The 19,371-nt window shown below is 44.0% G+C and overlaps 1 protein-coding gene across 1 annotated transcript in view; it reads right to left on the bottom strand.

Moving 5' to 3' along the window:
• Positions 1 to 411: 411 nt before the first annotated feature.
• LOC311294962 (galactose-specific lectin nattectin-like) overlaps positions 412 to 19,371 on the bottom strand; it is a 63,979-nt gene continuing 45,019 nt past the window's right edge. Inside the window, exons 4-6 of the mRNA XM_084416092.1 lie at positions 1,007 to 1,132; positions 712 to 823; positions 412 to 557 (exon numbers count right to left, since the gene is read on the bottom strand). Of these exons, the coding sequence (XP_084272218.1) occupies positions 460 to 557; positions 712 to 823; positions 1,007 to 1,132 (336 nt within the window). The 3' untranslated portion in view covers positions 412 to 459. The remainder of the gene's footprint in view (positions 558 to 711; positions 824 to 1,006; positions 1,133 to 19,371) is intronic.

Here is a 19,371-nt window from a genome sequence, read left to right as displayed (position 1 = left end):
ATACGCACAGCAAGAACCAATCACAGCCGTTCAACGGCTCTGAAACCAATCAGGATTAGTCACGTGTGTTATTCGTATTTTTCAAATTTAAACAAGTAGCCTACAACATATTTTTGGACAACATTTAAAGATCTTTGGAAAATGTATCTATATGCAATTAAAATAATATGATGTTCATATCCTTGTGGGAATTTCAGTAGTAAAAACATCATGTAATGGACAACAGCCTAGCCCTTAAAGGTGGTATCAGTGATTTCAGGCCCAAAAATATATATATATTTTTTCCTAACGATCCACTAGCTGCCCGCCCCATAAGCATGCCGTCAAAAAAAACACGTCTCTGTAGGCAGCCTAGGCTCTGAGATCTGCACGCAAAACAAATGGTTTCACCAAACACTCAAACACAAACACTGTCCATTTATTTATTTTTATTTCACGTTTTTAATGTACAATATTATACTAATATAATACCATGGCTCCTCCACGGTCCATCCCTTGCTTTTCACAGATATAGGAGAATGAGATTGAACAGGGCACATCGTTCCAGCAACGGTTAGCTGCAAGGTGGAATATTGAAATCAGTTATTCTGATCACATGGTGTTGTTAGAATCACAATAAAATAGATTTCATAAATAGCTACTGTTGGATTTTAGATTATAACTGAAAGTATATATAAAAAGTAAAAAAAAAAAAAAAGACTGCATTCTTACAACTAAAGTTGATCTCCAAACAGTTCTCGGGAACACCAGCATTGTTAGGTTCTCCAGCACACCAGTTGGTATACAAAAACAGAGATCCATCACTCCATAACCAGCGTCCTTCCTAAAGAGTGAAGAGAGTGAAGACAAAGAGTGCACTACTGTTGTCAGACTTCAGGAAGAAGCGGATTAAGGCCAGATTTGAATTCAAACCATTTTCATTAGAAACTTGTCACTAAAATTTCTGCTTTAAACAGTAAATGCAGACAAACAAATAGGTATCTTTAGGACATACAATTGAACTTACTTGTACATTATCATTAGCACCAATCCAAGAACGTGTGGAAGGAGAAGGCAACAGACTCAGCAGGAAATCATTTTCCAGTTTATCAAGCACAGATGCAAGACGCGCACCAAGACTTTGACAGTTTCTCTAAAGAGACAGATTTTTTCATTGTCAATACAAAACCAATTCTTTGTTAGAATAAAGCAAAGTCTGATTTACTTGATAATGAATTAAGTTCATTTTACTGCTACTGCTCTGTACAACTGTTATCAAGTAAAATCTACTTAATATTGGGCTTAAAGTTAGTTTGACATTTAAATTATACTTAACATTTAATTGAAGTACTTACGTAAATATTACTTTATATTTAATTTCACATGTAGAATTAAGTAACATCTACTTAGACTTTAGTAAATTTAACTTTTTACTCTGACAATATAATACTGAATTAAAGCACACATTTAAAGTGTATGCTTTTAGAAACATTTTAATACAATAGATATTGAATAGATTACATATTGAATCTATACATTGAATCACCTGAACACCTGTTTTGTATTGTTTACTGTGTTTTTACTCTGGTAAAAGTGCCCATGTGACGTTGTTTGTGCGTCGTGACTTGTTAAGTTTCGCTTGACTAAACAGGAGGCTGGGACCTGCTGTATCCAATAAAGAGGTATTAGGCGTGTATAAAATAGGTTAGTGCACCGCGGCAGCAGTCCTCATCGTGTAAACAATGCTTTGAAACAATGGGTATTATGAAAAGCGCTATACAAATAAATTTGAATTGAACACCTCAATACTTGGTTGGTACACAATACACAATGACGGTAACTTTCGATAGATTGTTTGAGTGATTGTGTAGTTGAGTAGAAAATTCAGATTATACAAAATGCAAATTACTAAACCTGCCAACAAAAGCAATGATTAAAAAGGTGTAAATACAGCTGAAAAAACAGTGAAGTCAACATTATTAATTATTCATGCCACAGTGCATGATGGGAACACCAGTATTATAAAAGTTGAATAGGTTTTACTTATTTTTATATTGTTGATATTTAAGATATTATAGAATTGACTTTGTCTTGCCTGAACTTAACTTTCCCCATGTAGAAATTATATTAGTTTTTTTCTGCAGCATTTACTTCACTAGAGAATAATTTTTATCAGTTTAAATTAATAATTTGATACAACACACTTATTGCGTACATGTCTTTAGACCTGTCTTTTAGATGTAGTTAAAGACACCTAATATAAAGTGTGACCAAATCTTGTTGTAACACTTTACCTCTGCTGTGATCCAGTTAGTCGGATCAGAAAAGTATTTGTAGCAATTATTTTAAATCTAGTTCTTCACTGAAAAAAAAAACTTGGAAAAAGTTTTTGCACTCACATTATTTAAGGAAATGTCACATGTACTGAATTAACAAATTAAGACAAATTAACAAAGTAAATTTAACTTGGCCAGTTAGAGTTTGTGGAGTAATTTTTACTTACTCAAGTATTTCTGAAAGCAACCCACGTGTAGCAGCACAAACAGCCTTCTTCAGAGTGTGCTTTCCAACCAAACAATTTCCTCTTTTATGTGTGCTAATTAGAAACACCTGAGTGACATAATACATGCACATACAGAGAAAGTCCACTAGGTGGCTACATTGCAAATTGAATCCAAAGACCAAAAAAATAAAAAAAAATAAACTATTATGATGAAAGACAAAAGTAGGCTAGACACAGAAAGCATATATCACAAAAAAGGACTGAAGTCTATTTCTTCATTCAACCCAGGGTATACTGTGGCCTGTAGCTCATAGAATGTTTCTCTCTGTAAAATTTACTTTAATCGGTCACCACCCCGAATACTTTTTTAATCATTTGTAAACCCTCAACCATTAGGGCTTCTGGATTATATTGAGCACATTTTGGAAGTGTTTTGCCATAGGGTAATCTAAATGAGCTTTTCTAATGGCATTTTTATGCTCCGATACTCTGTCTTTAAGACGTCTCTTGGTCCGGCCTACATAAAAGCATCCACATTTGCATGATAACCTGTATACCACAAAAGTAGTATTGCAATTAATGAATGCTTTTATGTTGTACATCTTATGTGTCTTGCAATTACAGAATTATTTGCCTTCTTTAGAACAACGATTACAAGACCCACATTTGTCTGTAAAGCCAAGTAATCTGTTTTTTGGCAGGAAGATGACTAGGTACTATCTTGTAGTGTGAAACTAATTTTTGGAGATGCAGAAAAAACTTTAAGAACAGGATCACTCTTGTACAGTTTCTGTGTGATAGCCCCTTTCCTAAAAATTGGTTAGACATGACTTTAGCTTGCACTTCAGATATTCATTATCGGTATCACAAATACGTCTTCTCCAACAAGTCTCCATACACAAGTTCATGTCGGTATTTGTTCTAAAGTGGACAATGGTTCTACCCTCTCCAAAATATTTGAATATCATGTAAAAGTTTATTTATTTCCATAATTCCATAAAAAAACGTTAAACTTCTATAGATTATAGATTCAGGGCCCACAACTTAAACGATTTGAAGTATTTAGTTGTTTATTTGTACATAATTTGGGCTTCCAGCTCATAAAACCCACGGAAACAGGATTTCAAAACATTTGAATATTACATGAAATCACACAGTAATACCATGGTCATTGAACCAGGTTTTGGTTCTTTTGGCAGTGTGGGCAGTTGCAAATCGGTCCTTGCAATGAACCACTGCTTCGGAGCTTGTATCATTATGTCACTAGTCACGTGAAAATGACTTCTGAAGCAAACACACTGGTTCACTCCTGTAGTGAACCACCTGACTAGCCTGGTTCTACCAGACTCTCGTACATTTCATTTGTACAGAGAGTCTGGCCTCTCTCCATTGAGAAACGTTTACTTCCTTGTAGGCGGGTTCTCTGTTAAAGTTCAAAACTATTGGATCTGCCCAGAGTCACTCAGGATCTGCCATAGCCAATCGCTAACATGTGGTCGTAACGTAATGTCATGCGCCGAAACCGGCCGGAAACAACAAGTCCGAATGATCAGAGGATTATGTTTAGAATAAGATGTCTGTCTTTTATAAAGTTTATAAAGCGACGAGAATACTTTTTGTGCGCAAAAACAAACAAAAATAACGACTTTATTCCACTATTCATTTCCTTCTCTCGATAGATAGAGCAGTTTGATAGAGCAGCGCGTCTGTGTTGTACGTCACACTATTGGCCGACGCCAGTCATGTGTGTGATCACATCAACGTCATCGTTCTCAGCCACTCCCTCTGTTCGCTGATTGGTCCTACAAAAAATTGATTTCTGGAAACCTAAGAATATACAGCAGTCCCAGACGTAGTACTGAAGGAAAATGAAATTGAGCGGAAGTGCGTAGGAGGGCGCAGCCAGGCTACCACCTGACTGCTTCGACAGCCCAACCCAGTGTTGACAGGTTTGAAACCTGGCGGCTGTATTTCTTTTAAAAGTGAAGCCAAACCATGGCAACACCGTGGGTTGTAGTAGTCGGTGTCTCTAAAGCTGGTGAAATTGTTTTAAAAAAAAAAAAGAAATTGCCTTTCACCAAAGACTGTGGAGAAAAAAATATTTCTGAATAAAACCATACGTCCATATTTTCATACTGTCTATGGCTCCGAACCACTGATTCAAAACAAAAGATTTGGAAATGTTTAGAAGCTTCATGAAGCAGTGTTTTGAAAATGCCCATCACCATACAGATTAATGAATGTGGTTACTCTGTATCATCAAAACAAGGTCAAAAGTCTCAGAAGTTGAAATGCTCTTCCAGTCTTTGATCCCGTCTTTAAAGATGTAATATCTGTAATGTTTATGATGATCAGCTTTGACTCTTTTATTATACCCTTAAATTATCATATGTATGATAGTTCAATAAGCACTATTTAGTTTTCTCTTCAATTCTACAGGGATTTATTGGTGTGACATAGTTATACACTTGTATTTGTGGTGTTGCTGCATACAATTATAGCCTACAACAAAATTTAAAAAAGCAACATAACATAAATTAAGAAAAGATAAAAAACAACAACACTGCAGTGGAAAAGAAATGTAAAATGGATGACATTAAAGAATAAAATGAAATATTCAAGAATACTTATAGTATCGTTTTTGCCACCAGATGGCCCAATACACCAGATTTGAGTAATAAAGCCTTTACAATCCAGTTCAGAGTAAAGCATTTCAAACACTACACAATTAGACCACACTCATTTTAAACCAATATATGCAATATATGTCACACTATTTATAATGTCTGTTCTGTTTTCTCCTGTCATCCTCTTGAAGCTCTGACGTCATTGACCAGAAGAACAGCAGCAGCCGCAGAAGCCACGCCCATCAGCGCAGTGACGACCAATCGCAGCACAGCTTCAACAGAATCACAACAGGGGGCGTGGCCTTCTGGAGAAACTAATGAAACAAATTATAAATTAAATTAAGATTTTCAAAAAGCTGACTTTAGTCTCTGTCATGACCTAAAAATGATCTTGTTTTGTGCTCCACACAAGAAAAAGAAGGTAAAAACTTTTCATAAAGACACAAGTAAATGATGACAGAAGCTCCTACATTCTTTAAGTCATCCTATAGTTATCAGTCTCGAATCAACAAATTAATTCATTGAATAAATCATCAGTGCTGTGGTACCTGCACATGTGTGACAGAGTGTGTTGATGTCCAGATGTGTGGTCTGGTTGCTGATGGGATTGTTCAGCACACAGCTGTAGGTGTTTTTATCCTGATATTCCACCTCCAGAGGTAGAGAGAGACTGATGCTGAGATCACACACACTGATGCTGGACAATACACTGATTCCTGCGTACCAGGAGAGAGTCGCATCACACACGTTCAACACTGATGAACACACCAATGAACATGATGATGATGATGATGATGATGATGATGATAATGAAGAACAGTGTGAACAGTCTCTGCTGATGACAGGAACAGGCAGACGAGCTGAGAAAGAAAAAAGTGAATAGTTTAGAAAGTGTTTATTGCAGCAGCAGTGTCAGTCAGTGTCTCGTGTGATCTTCATTCCTCTCCATATACATATAAAAGATTATTATTTACACATATTGAGAAATATCAGAGGAAAATGATGCTTAACAGAAATGATTTCATCATTTTAATAATTAAGATACGCCCACTTTGATGCAAAAAACAGATGAAACAAATATTTAACTCACCATAGACTGTGAGACTGAAACTCTTTCTCACATTGTTGGTCTCTAGTTGATAATCTCCAGTATGTTCAGCTGTGATGTTTGTGATGGTCAGAGATCCAGTTTGATGATCCAGCTTCAGTCTGTCTCTGAATCTCCCATCAGGAACATCATCATATACAGTGATGCTGTCGGCCAGTACATTGATTTCAGCTATTAAAGTGTTTTCATTTCCAAACCTCCACAGAATCAGATCTTCATCCATCATTTCAGTAAGATCCGAGTTTAGAGAGACTGAATCTCCCTCCATCACTGACACTGACTTCACTGCATCTGTGTTAGCAAACAAACCGAACAGAGTCACATATTAATAACTTTGCTGATTTTCTTAAATAGACCATTTTCATTACCAACGGTAATGGAGAACAGCAGCACAGGCACAGAAGTAGCCAGTGATTACATTTTTTCATGATATTATTTTTATTATTTTTTATCACTGTTATCACAATACAGGTGATCTGAGGGAGGAGCCACAGGGGTGATTGTGTCTCATCTTAAATCTGATTGGCTCCTTCAGTGCCTCTGCTCTGGAGAATGAAGGGTCATTGGAAGCCAAATAGTGCAAATCAGGAAAAGTGATTGAAAAACACTCCACTAATGTTTCACAGAGAAACATACTTGAACTAAAAGACCCAAATGAACAGCCTTTAAAACCACTGACTTTACTTTATACTTGCACATACACATATATAGTTCTCTCTTAGTTTAAAAATGTAGTATTAATGTTTCATTGTTATTTTTTAATTAAGAAACCACAAACTATACACAACAAACAGTAAAATAAACGTCAAACTAGCAATATTAACCAAAAATCATTTGATGTCATTGTTTCCAAACTGATTCTGCTGTTTTTGCCCCTGCCCCGTGATTTAAATGAGTGAGTTTTTGGTTATTTTCAGTTTGGGTTGAGCATCTTTTATCTGAAATCTGATCAAAAGTACTTATAATGGCTCTGTATTAAATCTGTAAATATAATGCATTAAAACTGAAGTCTTAAAATGAATATGATTATAACTCACCGACCAGACGCCACACGCAGAACAACACACACATGTGAAGCATTTTCAGATAATAGCACTATATGTAAACACTTCAGAGACAGAGAGACTGTGAACTAACAGGACAGTGTTAAACTGTGAGATAGTGTTACTGCGTCTGATTCTCCACCAATAATATTTGAGACCGCCCTCTTACTGTACACGTACTGCTACTCTTCCACTGGTTATTAATATTCATCTGTATTAGTATTGCACTGTTGTAGTTGGCGGACCGGACACAATTCCTTTTCAGTTTTTGTTTTTGCAAGCAGCAGTACATTTTAATATTTTATTGTAGGCCTATGATCAATATTTTGCCATTAAAAGTCTGGAATGGTCTTAGGATGGTCACTAAGGGTTACTAACTAACACTAACTTTGTTTTCCATCAGCCGATCACACACACACACACACAAACCACACGTCTGAAGACACACTGATGCTGAAGGTTTATTTTCATCAACACATCAAACCACATCTCTGTGCTGAAGTCAGTAGAGGTTTACTTTGAGCTGCTCGAGTCTGCAGTGAATCACATTCATGTACGGTCTGTGCTTCTTGTGTGCTTTGCTATAAAAAACATTCTGTTCTGTCATTTCTTCTGCATGATAAAAAAAAAAAATCATGTTTACATACTGAAAATACTGTGCAGAACATTTACTTTTTTTACAGAACAGATAAGTCCTGTAGTCCTGGAACTTTTTTTTATAAGTTCCGCCCCTCACTTTTATCCCGCTGTTCAGAAACTGCTGGCACTGGAGTTCTGCCATAGACAGTATAAGAAATGGACACAGTGACCCCATAGACTTCAAGGGAGAAAAGTGAAGTAAAAGCACTCACTTCCTGATGGTTGAGCGTACTGCGCAGACTCAAACTGAGCTTGATGACGTAGATGTGACGTGAGCAACCCGTCTGTCTTCTAGCTGTGCCAAGAGAAATCTGAATCATTCCCTTCCGAAACTTGCAGAGACGGAGAGTGTGAGTAGGAGCTGTCCATGAGATAGCAGCAGGAGCAACTTTATGACTCTCTATGGGCTTCTCCCTTGACTTTATGCCTCCACGTCCCCCCGATTGACTGCGAGATTCTCCTCTCCTCTTTCTCCTTCTCCTGCTAGATTACCCTCTTGGGTTCTGCAGCTGGAGATCTCTCAATGATGGCTGATAAATGAGCTTGATTGACAGGACTGATTTGATTAGGCTCTTCCCCAAACCTATGTTTGGAACTTTATAACATAAGCCCTTCACAAACTTAAACTATTGTAATGAATTAGGATGCAATTCATGGAGTATCATAGCCTGTTACAGTTTTTGCCCGTTGCTTGAACACTATAGACCCATGCTTAGACTAGAGTAACACAACTTGAAGCTTTTGTTACCATACCTCAAACACATGTACCCATACCTTAAACAAAAGCGCTGCTTTGCACTCTAGTTGCAATTCTGCAACACACTTATTCCTTTATGCAACACACTTGGTCCTAATACTACAGTCTATTTCATACATAAGACACTTAGTTCAAAAATGAAATCTCAGGGTGCCATTTGGAAAACACATGTATCCAAAATACAAAACACATCGGGTAATTGCAACCACTCAAATATACACATGAAGGCACTTACTTGCAAAACTGAACACCAATCAACCAGCTACAAAAGCCCTCAGTTTAGCCATTTCAAGAACTTTGCAAGCATGGATGGAGGGAGAGCAAGAGGAGGAGGAAGAGGAGGAGGAGGAAGAGGAGGAGGAAGAGGAGGAGGAGGAGGAGGAGGAAGAGGAGGAGGAGGAGGAGGAGGAGGAGGAGGAGGAGGAGGAGGATGCCGCCATGCACGGACCCCTATTTCTGATGATATAAGAGCAACTTTGGTGGACCATGTCATCAACCATGGCCTGACTATGAGGGAAGCTGGGCAGAGAGTCCACCCGCATCTAAGCCGCTTCACAGTGGCATCTGTAATAAGAACATTCCGACTAGAAAAACAGGTATGTCTACCTTCTACTCTACTCAGATGGTATTTACAGCATTGTACTACAGTATATCACATTACCACATCACATGTAGGGTATTGCAGGGTGCTAATGCTCCTTTTGCAGCCAAAGTGGTAGTTTTTGTGAAACATAACATGATGATTACTTACAGTATATTGAGATGTTTCAGTACAATGGATAATACAGTATATACAGTAAAGTACTGTAAGAAAAAGAAGCAAACCGATGACAATTTGTGGTTGTATTTCTCTAGAATGACTAGAAGACCTTCTGGGGGAGTTTTTTTTTCTGATTTATGTCAACGGTGGTTTATTCATGTGTAAGCTGTATTTAGTTGGGTTTTCGGATGTTGTTTGTTTTGAAACCAGCGTGTTAATGCTAGTATGTATGTTTTGTTTGTAGAAGGACTCTTTGAGTATCATCTATTTTCCTGTTTGGTGATGAGGCTCAAGATTGAAATTCTAACTGGAACATGAGTTCCTAATGGACAGGGTCTTCAAGGCCTGACTGTGTTCGTTTGGATGAAAGTCATTGTGGATTGTTACTAATTGTTGCTTCATCTCAGTCACGGGACTATTATTCTGTTCCTCTCCATCACTGCCAATGGAACAATTCATTGTATGATACAAAACATTGGATGAACTCTATGGATCACAGGACAATTGAGAACGTCTCGGTTACGGATGTAACCCTCGTTCCCTGAGTGGGAACGGAGACGTTACGTCGGATGACGACGATTGGGGTTTCGCTTAGAAGCCTATCACCTTCGAGTATTAGAAAACGAGCCAATGGCAATGAAATGCCATGGGTCTGCGGAATTTGCATAGCGTAACTCCGCCCGCCGCAGGGGGTATATAAGGAAGTACGCGAGCACAATGCAGACATGCCTTCGCTGAGGAGCCGAGACTGGCCCCAGGCGTTTTTCAGCGGTACAGCGGAAGTGGCAGGAAGACGTAAGAAGTTCCCTTTCGTGGTCACTCCGAGTTACGTCGGATGACGACGATTGGGGTTCCAGTCTAATCACGCCACCTCGGCTGTCTTCCAGTGCCCTGCGTAAGTCTGAGCTCCCTGTTGTGAGACTAGCACGAACGAAGGAGTCCTACTTAACACAGGGATACCAAGGTACACTGGGAAGCATATCTCCAGAGAGAAGTATGCAATTATGCCCAGCCATTGATGGGGGGGACTTAGAATACACATATGGCCAGAGGCTGCATATGGAAGATCACTGAGGTGTCCAGCCGCAGGTGGAATTTTAAACCCCAGGGGTGGCAAGGTGGCTTGCCAAGGGAAAGACACACGCTCACAAGGAGACTTACAGCGGAATACACATGTGGGGGTCGCCCAGAGGGGGGACCATGCACATGGTGGCACCTAGTCAAGCGCAAAAGCTGAGTATGGAATTTTGGCATAACTCAGGCGTTGACATAAGCAGTGCTGGAGGAACTCAGAGCTTATCAGACTCACCTGAGGAAAATATCGCACGTATCCCGTCCGTGGAGGGGAATGGCGAGCAAGCGAAGACACCTGAGCAGAATCTAGCACCGGCTGGTTGAAGCGAGTACATGAGAAGAAACTGGCTCTACTCGGAGATTATAAAATCTCGCGAAAGTGTTGGGTGTCGCCCAGCCTGCAGCTCTACAAATGTCTGTTAGCGAGGCGCCATGCGCTAGAGCCCAAGAGGAAGCCACACTACGTGTGGAGTGGGCTTTCACACCAAGGGGGCACGGACGACCTTGCTGCTGGTATGCCAACGCAATGGTATCCACTATCCAGTGTGATAACCTTTGCTTTGAGAGAGCCTTTCCCTTCAGCTTCCCACCATGACAGACAAAGAGCTGGTCTGAGGTCCTGAAACACCGCGTTCTGTCTACATAAGCACGGAGGGCGCGTACTGGACAGAGCAGTGCCAAGGCTGGGTCTGCCTCCTCCAAGGGCAGCGCTTGCAGGTTCACTACCTGGTCTCGAAAGGGTGTGGTAGGAACCTTGGGCACATATCCAAGCCGGGGTCTCAGGATCACGTGAGAGTCAGCCGGCCCGAATTCCAGGCACGCTTCGTCAACCGAAAATGCCTGCAGGTCCCCTACCCTCTTGATGGAGGCCAATGCAACCAGGAGCGCTGTCTTCATTGACAGGAACTTAAGCTCCACTGATTGCAAAGGCTCAAATGGAGCGCTCTGCAGGGCAGTTAGAACCACTGAGAGGTCCCAAGAGGGAACGAGGGGAGGACGAGGAGGATTTAGTCTCCTGGCTCCCCTCAGGAACCTGACGATCAGGTCGTGCTTTCCCAGAGACTTACCATCGACTGCTTCGTGATGGGCGGCAATGGCGGCCACATACACTTTCAGGGTGGAGGGAGACAGCCTTCGCTCCAACCCTTCTTGCAGGAAGGAAAGCACGACACTGATGGGGCATTTCGAGGGTTCTTGATGTTTAGAAGAACACCAGTTGACGAAGAGGTTCCACTTCAACGCATAGGCATGTCTCGTGGACGATGCTCTAGCGGAAGTGATGGTAGCCACCACCGCAGGTGGTAGGGTACTCAAACCTGCCTCGTCCCGTCCAGGAGCCACACATGGAGGTTCCAAAGATCGGGACGAGGGTGCCATAAGGTGCCCCGTCCCTGAGAAAGGAGGTCCTTCCTCAGAGGAATTGGCCAGGGAGGTGCTGTCGCGAGGAGTACTAGTTCGGAGAACCAGGTCCGGTTGGGCCAATACGGGGCAACCAAAGTGACCTGCTCCTCGTCCTCCCTGATCTTGCGCAAGGTCTGCGCAAGGAGGCTCACTGGGGGAAACGCATATTTGCGTAGGCCCCGCGGCCAGCTGTGCGCCAGTGCATCCGTGCCGAGCGTGCCCTCGGTCAGGGAATAAAACAGGTCGCAGTGGGACGAGTCGTGGGAGGCAAACAGGTCTACCTGTGCGTCGCCGAACTGATCCCAAATCAGCTGAACCGTCCGGGGATGGAGTCGCCATTCTCCAGCGAGAGGCCGAACTCGAGACAGCTCGTCGGCCGCCTGGTTCAGGTGTCCCGGGATATAAATGGCTCGAAGCGACCTCAGATGCTTCTGACTCCATATGAGGAGGTGGCGAGCGAGTTGCGACATACGGCGGGAGCGTAGACCACCTTGATGGTTGATGTACGCTACTGTTGCGGTATTGTCTGATCGGACTAGTACGTGCTGACCCCTGAGCAATGCCCGGAAGCGGTGCAGGGCGAGACGTACAGCCAGCAACTCGAGGCAATTGACATGCCAAAGGCGCTGGGGTCCTGTCCAGGAGCCCGCGGCAGCATGACCATTGCACATGGCGCCCCAGCCCGTGTTGGAGGCATCTGTTGATACAACAACATGCCGGGAAACTCGTTCTAAGGGCACTCCGGCCCGTAGAAAATTGAGGTTCGCCCACGGGGTGAAGGTCTGACGGCAGGCTGGAGTCACTGGGACTTGGAGCGTGCCGTGTTGCCATGCCCACCTCGGGACTCGATCGCGAAGCCACAGCTGAAGCGGTCTCATATGAAGCAATCCCAGCGGCGTTACTGCGGCTGCGGATGCCATATGCCCCAGGAGCCTCTGAAAAAGTTTCAGTGGAACCGCACTCTTGCCCTCGAACTGACGAAGACAAGTCAGCAGTGACTGCGCGCGCTCGCTCGTAAGCTGCGCGCACATGGCGACCGAGTCGATCTCCATACCGAGAAAAGAGATCCTCTGCACGGGGCAGAGTTTGCTCTTCTCCCAGTTGACCCGAAGGCCCAGACGAACTAGGTGCCGGAGCACTAGGTCCCTGTGTTCGCAAACCTGGTCTCGAGAGTGAGCTAGGATCAGCCAGTCGTCGAGATAGTTCAGGATGCGAACCCCGTGTTCCCGGAGGGGAACAAGGGCTGCCTCGACGACCTTCGTAAAGACGCGAGGAGACAGGGCTAGTCCGAAAGGGAGAACCGCGTACTGGTATGCCTGTCCCTCGAAAGCAAACCGTAGAAACGGTCTGTGTCGAGGTAAAATGGAGACATGGAAGTAGGCGTCCTTCAGGTCGATCGCTGCAAACCAATCCTGCGGCCGCACACACTGGAGGATGTGTTTGGCCGTTAGCATCTTGAACGGCAGCCTGTGAAGGGAGCGGTTCAAGACGCGTAGGTCGAGGATCGGCCGTAACCCACCGGACTTCTTGGGTACGATGAAGTAAGGGCTGTAGAAGCCAGACTTCATGTCGGCTGGAGGGACAATCTCGATCGCACCCTTCGCCAGCAGGGTGGCGACCTCCGCTCTCATGACAGGGGCATTGCCACCGACCATAGTGAAGCGGACTCCCCTGAAGCGGGGAGGAGATCGCGCGAACTGAATCGCGTAGCCGAGCCTGATGGTTCTCGCGACCCAGCGGGACAGTCTGGGAAGCTCTAGCCAGGCCTCCAGAAAGTGCACCAGCGGGGTCATACGAACCACAGACGTACCGTCGGTGGGGCAGCGAGGCGGAATGACCGGCACCGGCGAGGGTGGCATAGCGGCCCTGTGCGGGGGCACGGTCATTAACCGCGTCCTGCCAGAGGAGGCCAGGGGAGGGCGCGCGTCCCACGGGGGCGTGCTCTGGCAGGGGTCTGGCGACAGAGGGGGATGAGAGGAGCGAGGCCCGTGGGCGGCGCGTGCTGTCATCCCGCACCTCTGGGACAGAGGAGGGCGGCAGTGGCGGGACCCGAGGGTGGCGCGCACTGCGGCCCTCGGGCTCTGTGGGCTCAGGATTGGGATTTTCGATTCTGTCTTTAACCACATTAGGGTGGTTAAACCCCATCGCCCGGAGAGCGAGGTCAGTGGCGGCGCGCAGCTCATCAAAGAGCCCTGGGTCTGTCCTACCCTCGTGCATGTCACGGAGCATCTTGGCCTGGTAGACCTGTAAGATGGCCATGGCATGCAGTGAAGCAGCTGCCTGTCCCGCCGCTCTGTAAGATTTCGCCACCATAGTAGACGAGAATCTACAGGCTTTGGAAGGGTGCTTTGGATCACCACGTGATGAAGCGCTTGCCGGACACAGCTGCATCGCGACAGAACGTTCAACCGTGGGAATCCCAGTGTACCCACAAGCATCAGCTTTATCGAGGGGAGGAAAGGCGGAGAAAGCCGACGAACGATCACGGGAAGACATGGGAGCCTTCCAGGACCGCGTGACTTCCTCATGCACTTCCGGGAAGAAAGGAATTGGGGTTGGGCGGCGACGGGTGTCAGCGGCCGCTCCCAAAAACCAATCGTCCAGCGCACTGGATCAGGTGGCGGGGACCACTCAACACCAATGGCCGCGGCTGCCCGGGAAAGCATGGCGGTCAGCTCGGGATCAGACTCGGGCAACGCTGACATGCCCGAGGGCGGCAACGCAGCCGAATCCTCACTTCCCGAGGACTCGCGCCCACCTTGTGATGCCGCGATCGACATAGTATCTTCCTCTGGAGCTCCAAACGAGACGCGCTGGGGCTCCGAAGAGGAACCAGCGGTCTCAGTCTGTACACTCGCGGGAACCACTGCTGAAGAGGGGTGTGTGGACCGCGGACGTGTCGGCGGTATGTCCCACACAGTCACCCTCAGGTCACCCCGGCCACCAGCCGAAGTACTAGCCCTCTCGGAGTCAGTAGATCGGGGTGTGGGTAGGGGGACTCTCGCTCTGGTGAGTTCATTGAGTCTCGACCGCAGCATGGAGATGGTCATGTTCCCGCAGTGAGAACATGAGTCATCCATGAACGCTGCTTTAGCGTGATCAACGCCCAAACACGCTAAGCAGTGTTCATGCCCATCAGAGAAAAATATCTCGCGACCGCAACCAGAAGTGCACGGGCGAGGCATCTTTAAAAAGACGTGCCGCGTGCAAGCTCTTTTTGTGAGAGGATAAACTCCGCGGATGCTGAAGCGAACAGGGAGAAACACACTAACTGTCAGATCACTGAACAGACCAGCAGGGTAGTGAGCACTCGCTGAAATCGCCGTCACACCAACACCGGAGAGTTCGCTCGTCTCGAAGGTAAGAGAAGACTAACTCAGAATATTTGGCTTACAGGAGTGGAGAAGTTCTCGGCTCCGAAGCGAAAGCATGTCTGCATTGTGCTCGCGTACTTCCTTATATACCCCCTGCGGCGGGCGGAGTTACGCTATGCAAATTCCGCAGACCCATGGCATTTCATTGCCATTGGCTCGTTTTCTAATACTCGAAGGTGATAGGCTTCTAAGCGAAACCCCAATCGTCGTCATCCGACGTAACTCGGAGTGACCACGAAAGGGAACTAATGTTATCAGTCATTATTACTGCTGCTACTCATCAATGACAGTATTGCTTTTGTGTGAATCTTTGGGGTTTATATTATTGTATATTGAAGCTTTGCTGGGTGGTGTCTATGTAAATATACTCGTATGGGTCATCTGATATAAACTAAAAGCATTTCTATTGGTGTGTTGAGATTTATCTTTGAACTGTTTACACTCTTTATATTTTTAAAAACCAGTTTGGTCTGTTAGTCCCTCCCTCAAAAATTATCTTGTAGCATGTCTCACTAAGAGTGGATAGGGAGACTGTTACAGAATGGGTTTAAAATATGGTGAGTAAGGGGGCAAGTATACCACCTCAAATTGATTGTGGTTGGTGAACCAGGCCTAGACCAGAGCAGCCCGATGGAAATTATCCCATACCACCACAAACCTGGGCTGATCCGGTCTGTTCTGTACAACTATATTATGGAGAGCATCTAGAAATGTGAGTATATGTTGGCTATTGTATGGACCTCAAATGGGACCCTGTAGAGCTGCTTCATGGTGATGTTGTGTTTTCCAAAAATGCGTCTGATGGTGGTGATGCTCACATGGTTTTTGTTGTAGCTGGTGGAGACGGATGGCATTGTCTGCCCTCACTAGGTCCACAATGGCAAGTTCCTGCTGTTGTGTGAACAGGCGTTGGCGTCCTCCCCCAGAAGGTCTTCTAGTCATTCTAGAGAAATACAACCACAAATTGTCATCGGTTTGCTTCTTTTTCTTACAGTACTTTACTGTATATACTGTATTATCCATTGTACTGAAACATCTCAATATACTGTAAGTAATCATCATGGTATGTTTCACAAAAACTACCACTTTGGCTGCAAAAGGAGCATTAGCACCCTGCAATACCCTACATGTGATGTGGTAATGTGATATACTGTAGTACAATGCTGTAAATACCATCTGAGTAGAGTAGAAGGTAGACATACCTGTTTTTCTAGTCGGAATGTTCTTATTACAGATGCCACTGTGAAGCGGCTTAGATGCGGGTGGACTCTCTGCCCAGCTTCCCTCATAGTCAGGCCATGGTTGATGACATGGTCCACCAAAGTTGCTCTTATATCATCAGAAATAGGGGTCCATGCATGGCGGCATCCTCCTCCTCCTCCTCCTCCTCCTCCTCCTCCTCCTCCTCCTCCTCCTCATCATCATCATCCTCATCCTCATCATCCTCTTCCTCTTCCTCCTCCTCCTCCTCCTCCTCCTCCTCCTCCTCATCATCATCATCATCCTCATCCTCATCCTCATCCTCATCATCCTCTTCCTCTTCCTCTTCCTCTACCTCTGCCTCTTGCTCTCCCTCCCTCTATGCTTGCAAAATTCTTGAAATGGCTAAACTGAGGGCTTTTTGTAGCTGGCTGATTGGTGTTCAGTTTTGCAAGTAAGTGCCTTCATGTGTATATTTGAGTGGTTGCAATTACCCGATGTGTTTTGTATTTTGGATACATGTGTTTTCCAAATGGCACCCTGAGATTTCATTTTTGAACTAAGTGTCTTATGTATGAAATAGACTGTAGTATTAGGACCAAGTGTGTTGCATAAAGGAATAAGTGTGTTGCAGAATTGCAACTAGAGTGCAAAGCAGCGCTTTTGTTTAAGGTATGGCTACATGTGTTTGAGGTATGGTAACAAAAGCTTCAAGTTGTGTTACTCTAGTCTAAGCATGGGTCTATAGTGTTCAAGCAACGGGCAAAAACTGTATCTACATTTCAATACAATGTTCTACAGTGAAAGTAATCTGATGTAACAAGTACACTGTAAACACCAATGCAATGTAGAAACAGAAAATATTTATTAGGTCTAACATTATTGTAACATTACTGTAACATCTAACATTATAGGCCTATACTACAGTAAAGCAGTGATTGGTTAGTGATCAGTTAAGCAATTAGTGTTTGCACATGTGAGGAGTGTGTGTGTGACCTGGTGAATAAGTGTAGCATTTTGATGCTATGAAAAGGAAAGCAAGTCACTTCCTGATAGATCTTTGTGTTTTAGGTAGAGAATTGTGTGTAGTGTTTTGCAAAAAGTGTTTTATGCAATTGAAAACTGAGTCAAAGGCTGAGAAATAGCTTATGGTTTTGAAGATTTGGCATGTAGTTTTGCACTTTGAGTGAGAGGTTTCAAAAATCGTGTGACATGAAAAGATTTTGTGTGTAAGCAGTTGGAAAAAACTGTAAGAAAATTTTGTATTCATCAAACTAAATGGAGTAATTAAAAACCTAATTTTCACTAATTTTCAAACCACTTTTACAGTTTATTTAGAATCTGTAAAGTTTTTAAAAAATCGAAAAGGTATGTGGAGGAGGTATGATGTCAATTAGTAGGCCAATCGGCAGTTCGCATCACACTGGTTCCCTCAACAAAAACCTAAGAGGATTTTTTCATTGGATTTGGATTATCGCAAAAAACAAGCTCTGTGATCAACCAGAGTTTATACTTGCATGTCTTGTCCATCAAGATAGTTGTCACAAATAAACACAACTTTTATGAATTTTGAAGCCTAAACTCAGTCGCCAGAAGAACAAGGTTATAATCGAACTAACCCACGGTCCCACGACTTCAACCTCACCATCACTAAGCTTTTGATAACTCTCTCAGTTTTTAGAGCGTTTGAGTTATAATAGTTTAATGAGCATAATTATTTACGATGCTGTGAAAGCGGACTGAGTGTGATGACGTGTGTAGCCCAGCTCTATAAGCTCCGCCCCTCACTTCTATCCCACTGGTCTGAAACTGCAGGACTGAATGATTAGGCTCCTCCCCGAACCTAACTTCATAACATGAGCCCTGCACAAACCTAAACTATTGTAATGAATTAGGATGCAATTCATGGAGTAACTTTATCCTGTGAATGTAGGTGATGATGAATTTACCCCCATGCATACACCCCCAAAAAAATTGCATTCAAGTTGCACATTTTCAATTCATGCTTTCATACATGTGTGTATTTGCTATAGAAAGCATGTAAATCCAGCCTCAGTGAGAAAGACAAATCATGTTCACAACTGATGTGCAAACAGGCTTGAATATGTCAGACTAGAACTAATTACAAGGTAAAAACCACATTCTATTTAAACAGACAAACCACAGCGCATGTTCTTTTCTAGCTCAGAGAATGAACGCAATTCAGTGACACCAGAAGCTCAGTTTGTGTGTCAAAGCGAAACCTCTGCGGTCTCATTTATTTCCAGAGAACTTCGACCTGATGTGTGGAAAACGTCTCAGGTTACGACTGTAACCTATGTTCCCTGAGAACAGGGAACGAGACACTACGTCAGAATGACGCTATGGGGAACGCCTCAGGCGTGACAGGTGTCTGAAATAAATATCAACTCACGTCAATTATGTTGACCGGCGACAGCCCGTGAATCATCAGCTTGATTGATTAACGCGCAACCTGGATGTATAAAGGGAAGCCTTGCATACATGACAACATCCTATCGTCTGAAGGGACTGTTGCAGGCAGGCCCCGAGGCATGGCAGGAAGACGTAGTGTCTCGTTCCCTGTTCTCAGGGAACATAGGTTACAGTCGTAACCTGAGACGTTCCCTTTCGAAAGGGAACTCTACACTACGTCAGAATGACGCTATGGGGAACGATATACCAACGCCACCATGCTGAGGGGACTGCATGCCCAAAGGCAGTGACAACTGTCCGAACCAGTAATTCAGAAAACACTGGAACCACTCACCCTTAGGTCACATCGGGCTGTCAGTGACAGCACTCCCTACCGGTCATCACCCAAGCTAATGAACCAAGAAACCGCCAGAACATAGTTAATGGGGGGGTATCTGGGCCAGCTCAAAGGCTTAGGACCACAGCTTCCAAAA

This window comes from Rutilus rutilus (genome assembly GCF_951802725.1).
Source record: "Rutilus rutilus genome assembly, chromosome: 8".
NCBI lineage: Eukaryota > Metazoa > Chordata > Actinopteri > Cypriniformes > Leuciscidae > Rutilus > Rutilus rutilus.
The sequence above is the reverse complement of the archived record's forward strand: the minus strand, read 5'-3'. Positions and strand labels throughout refer to the sequence as shown.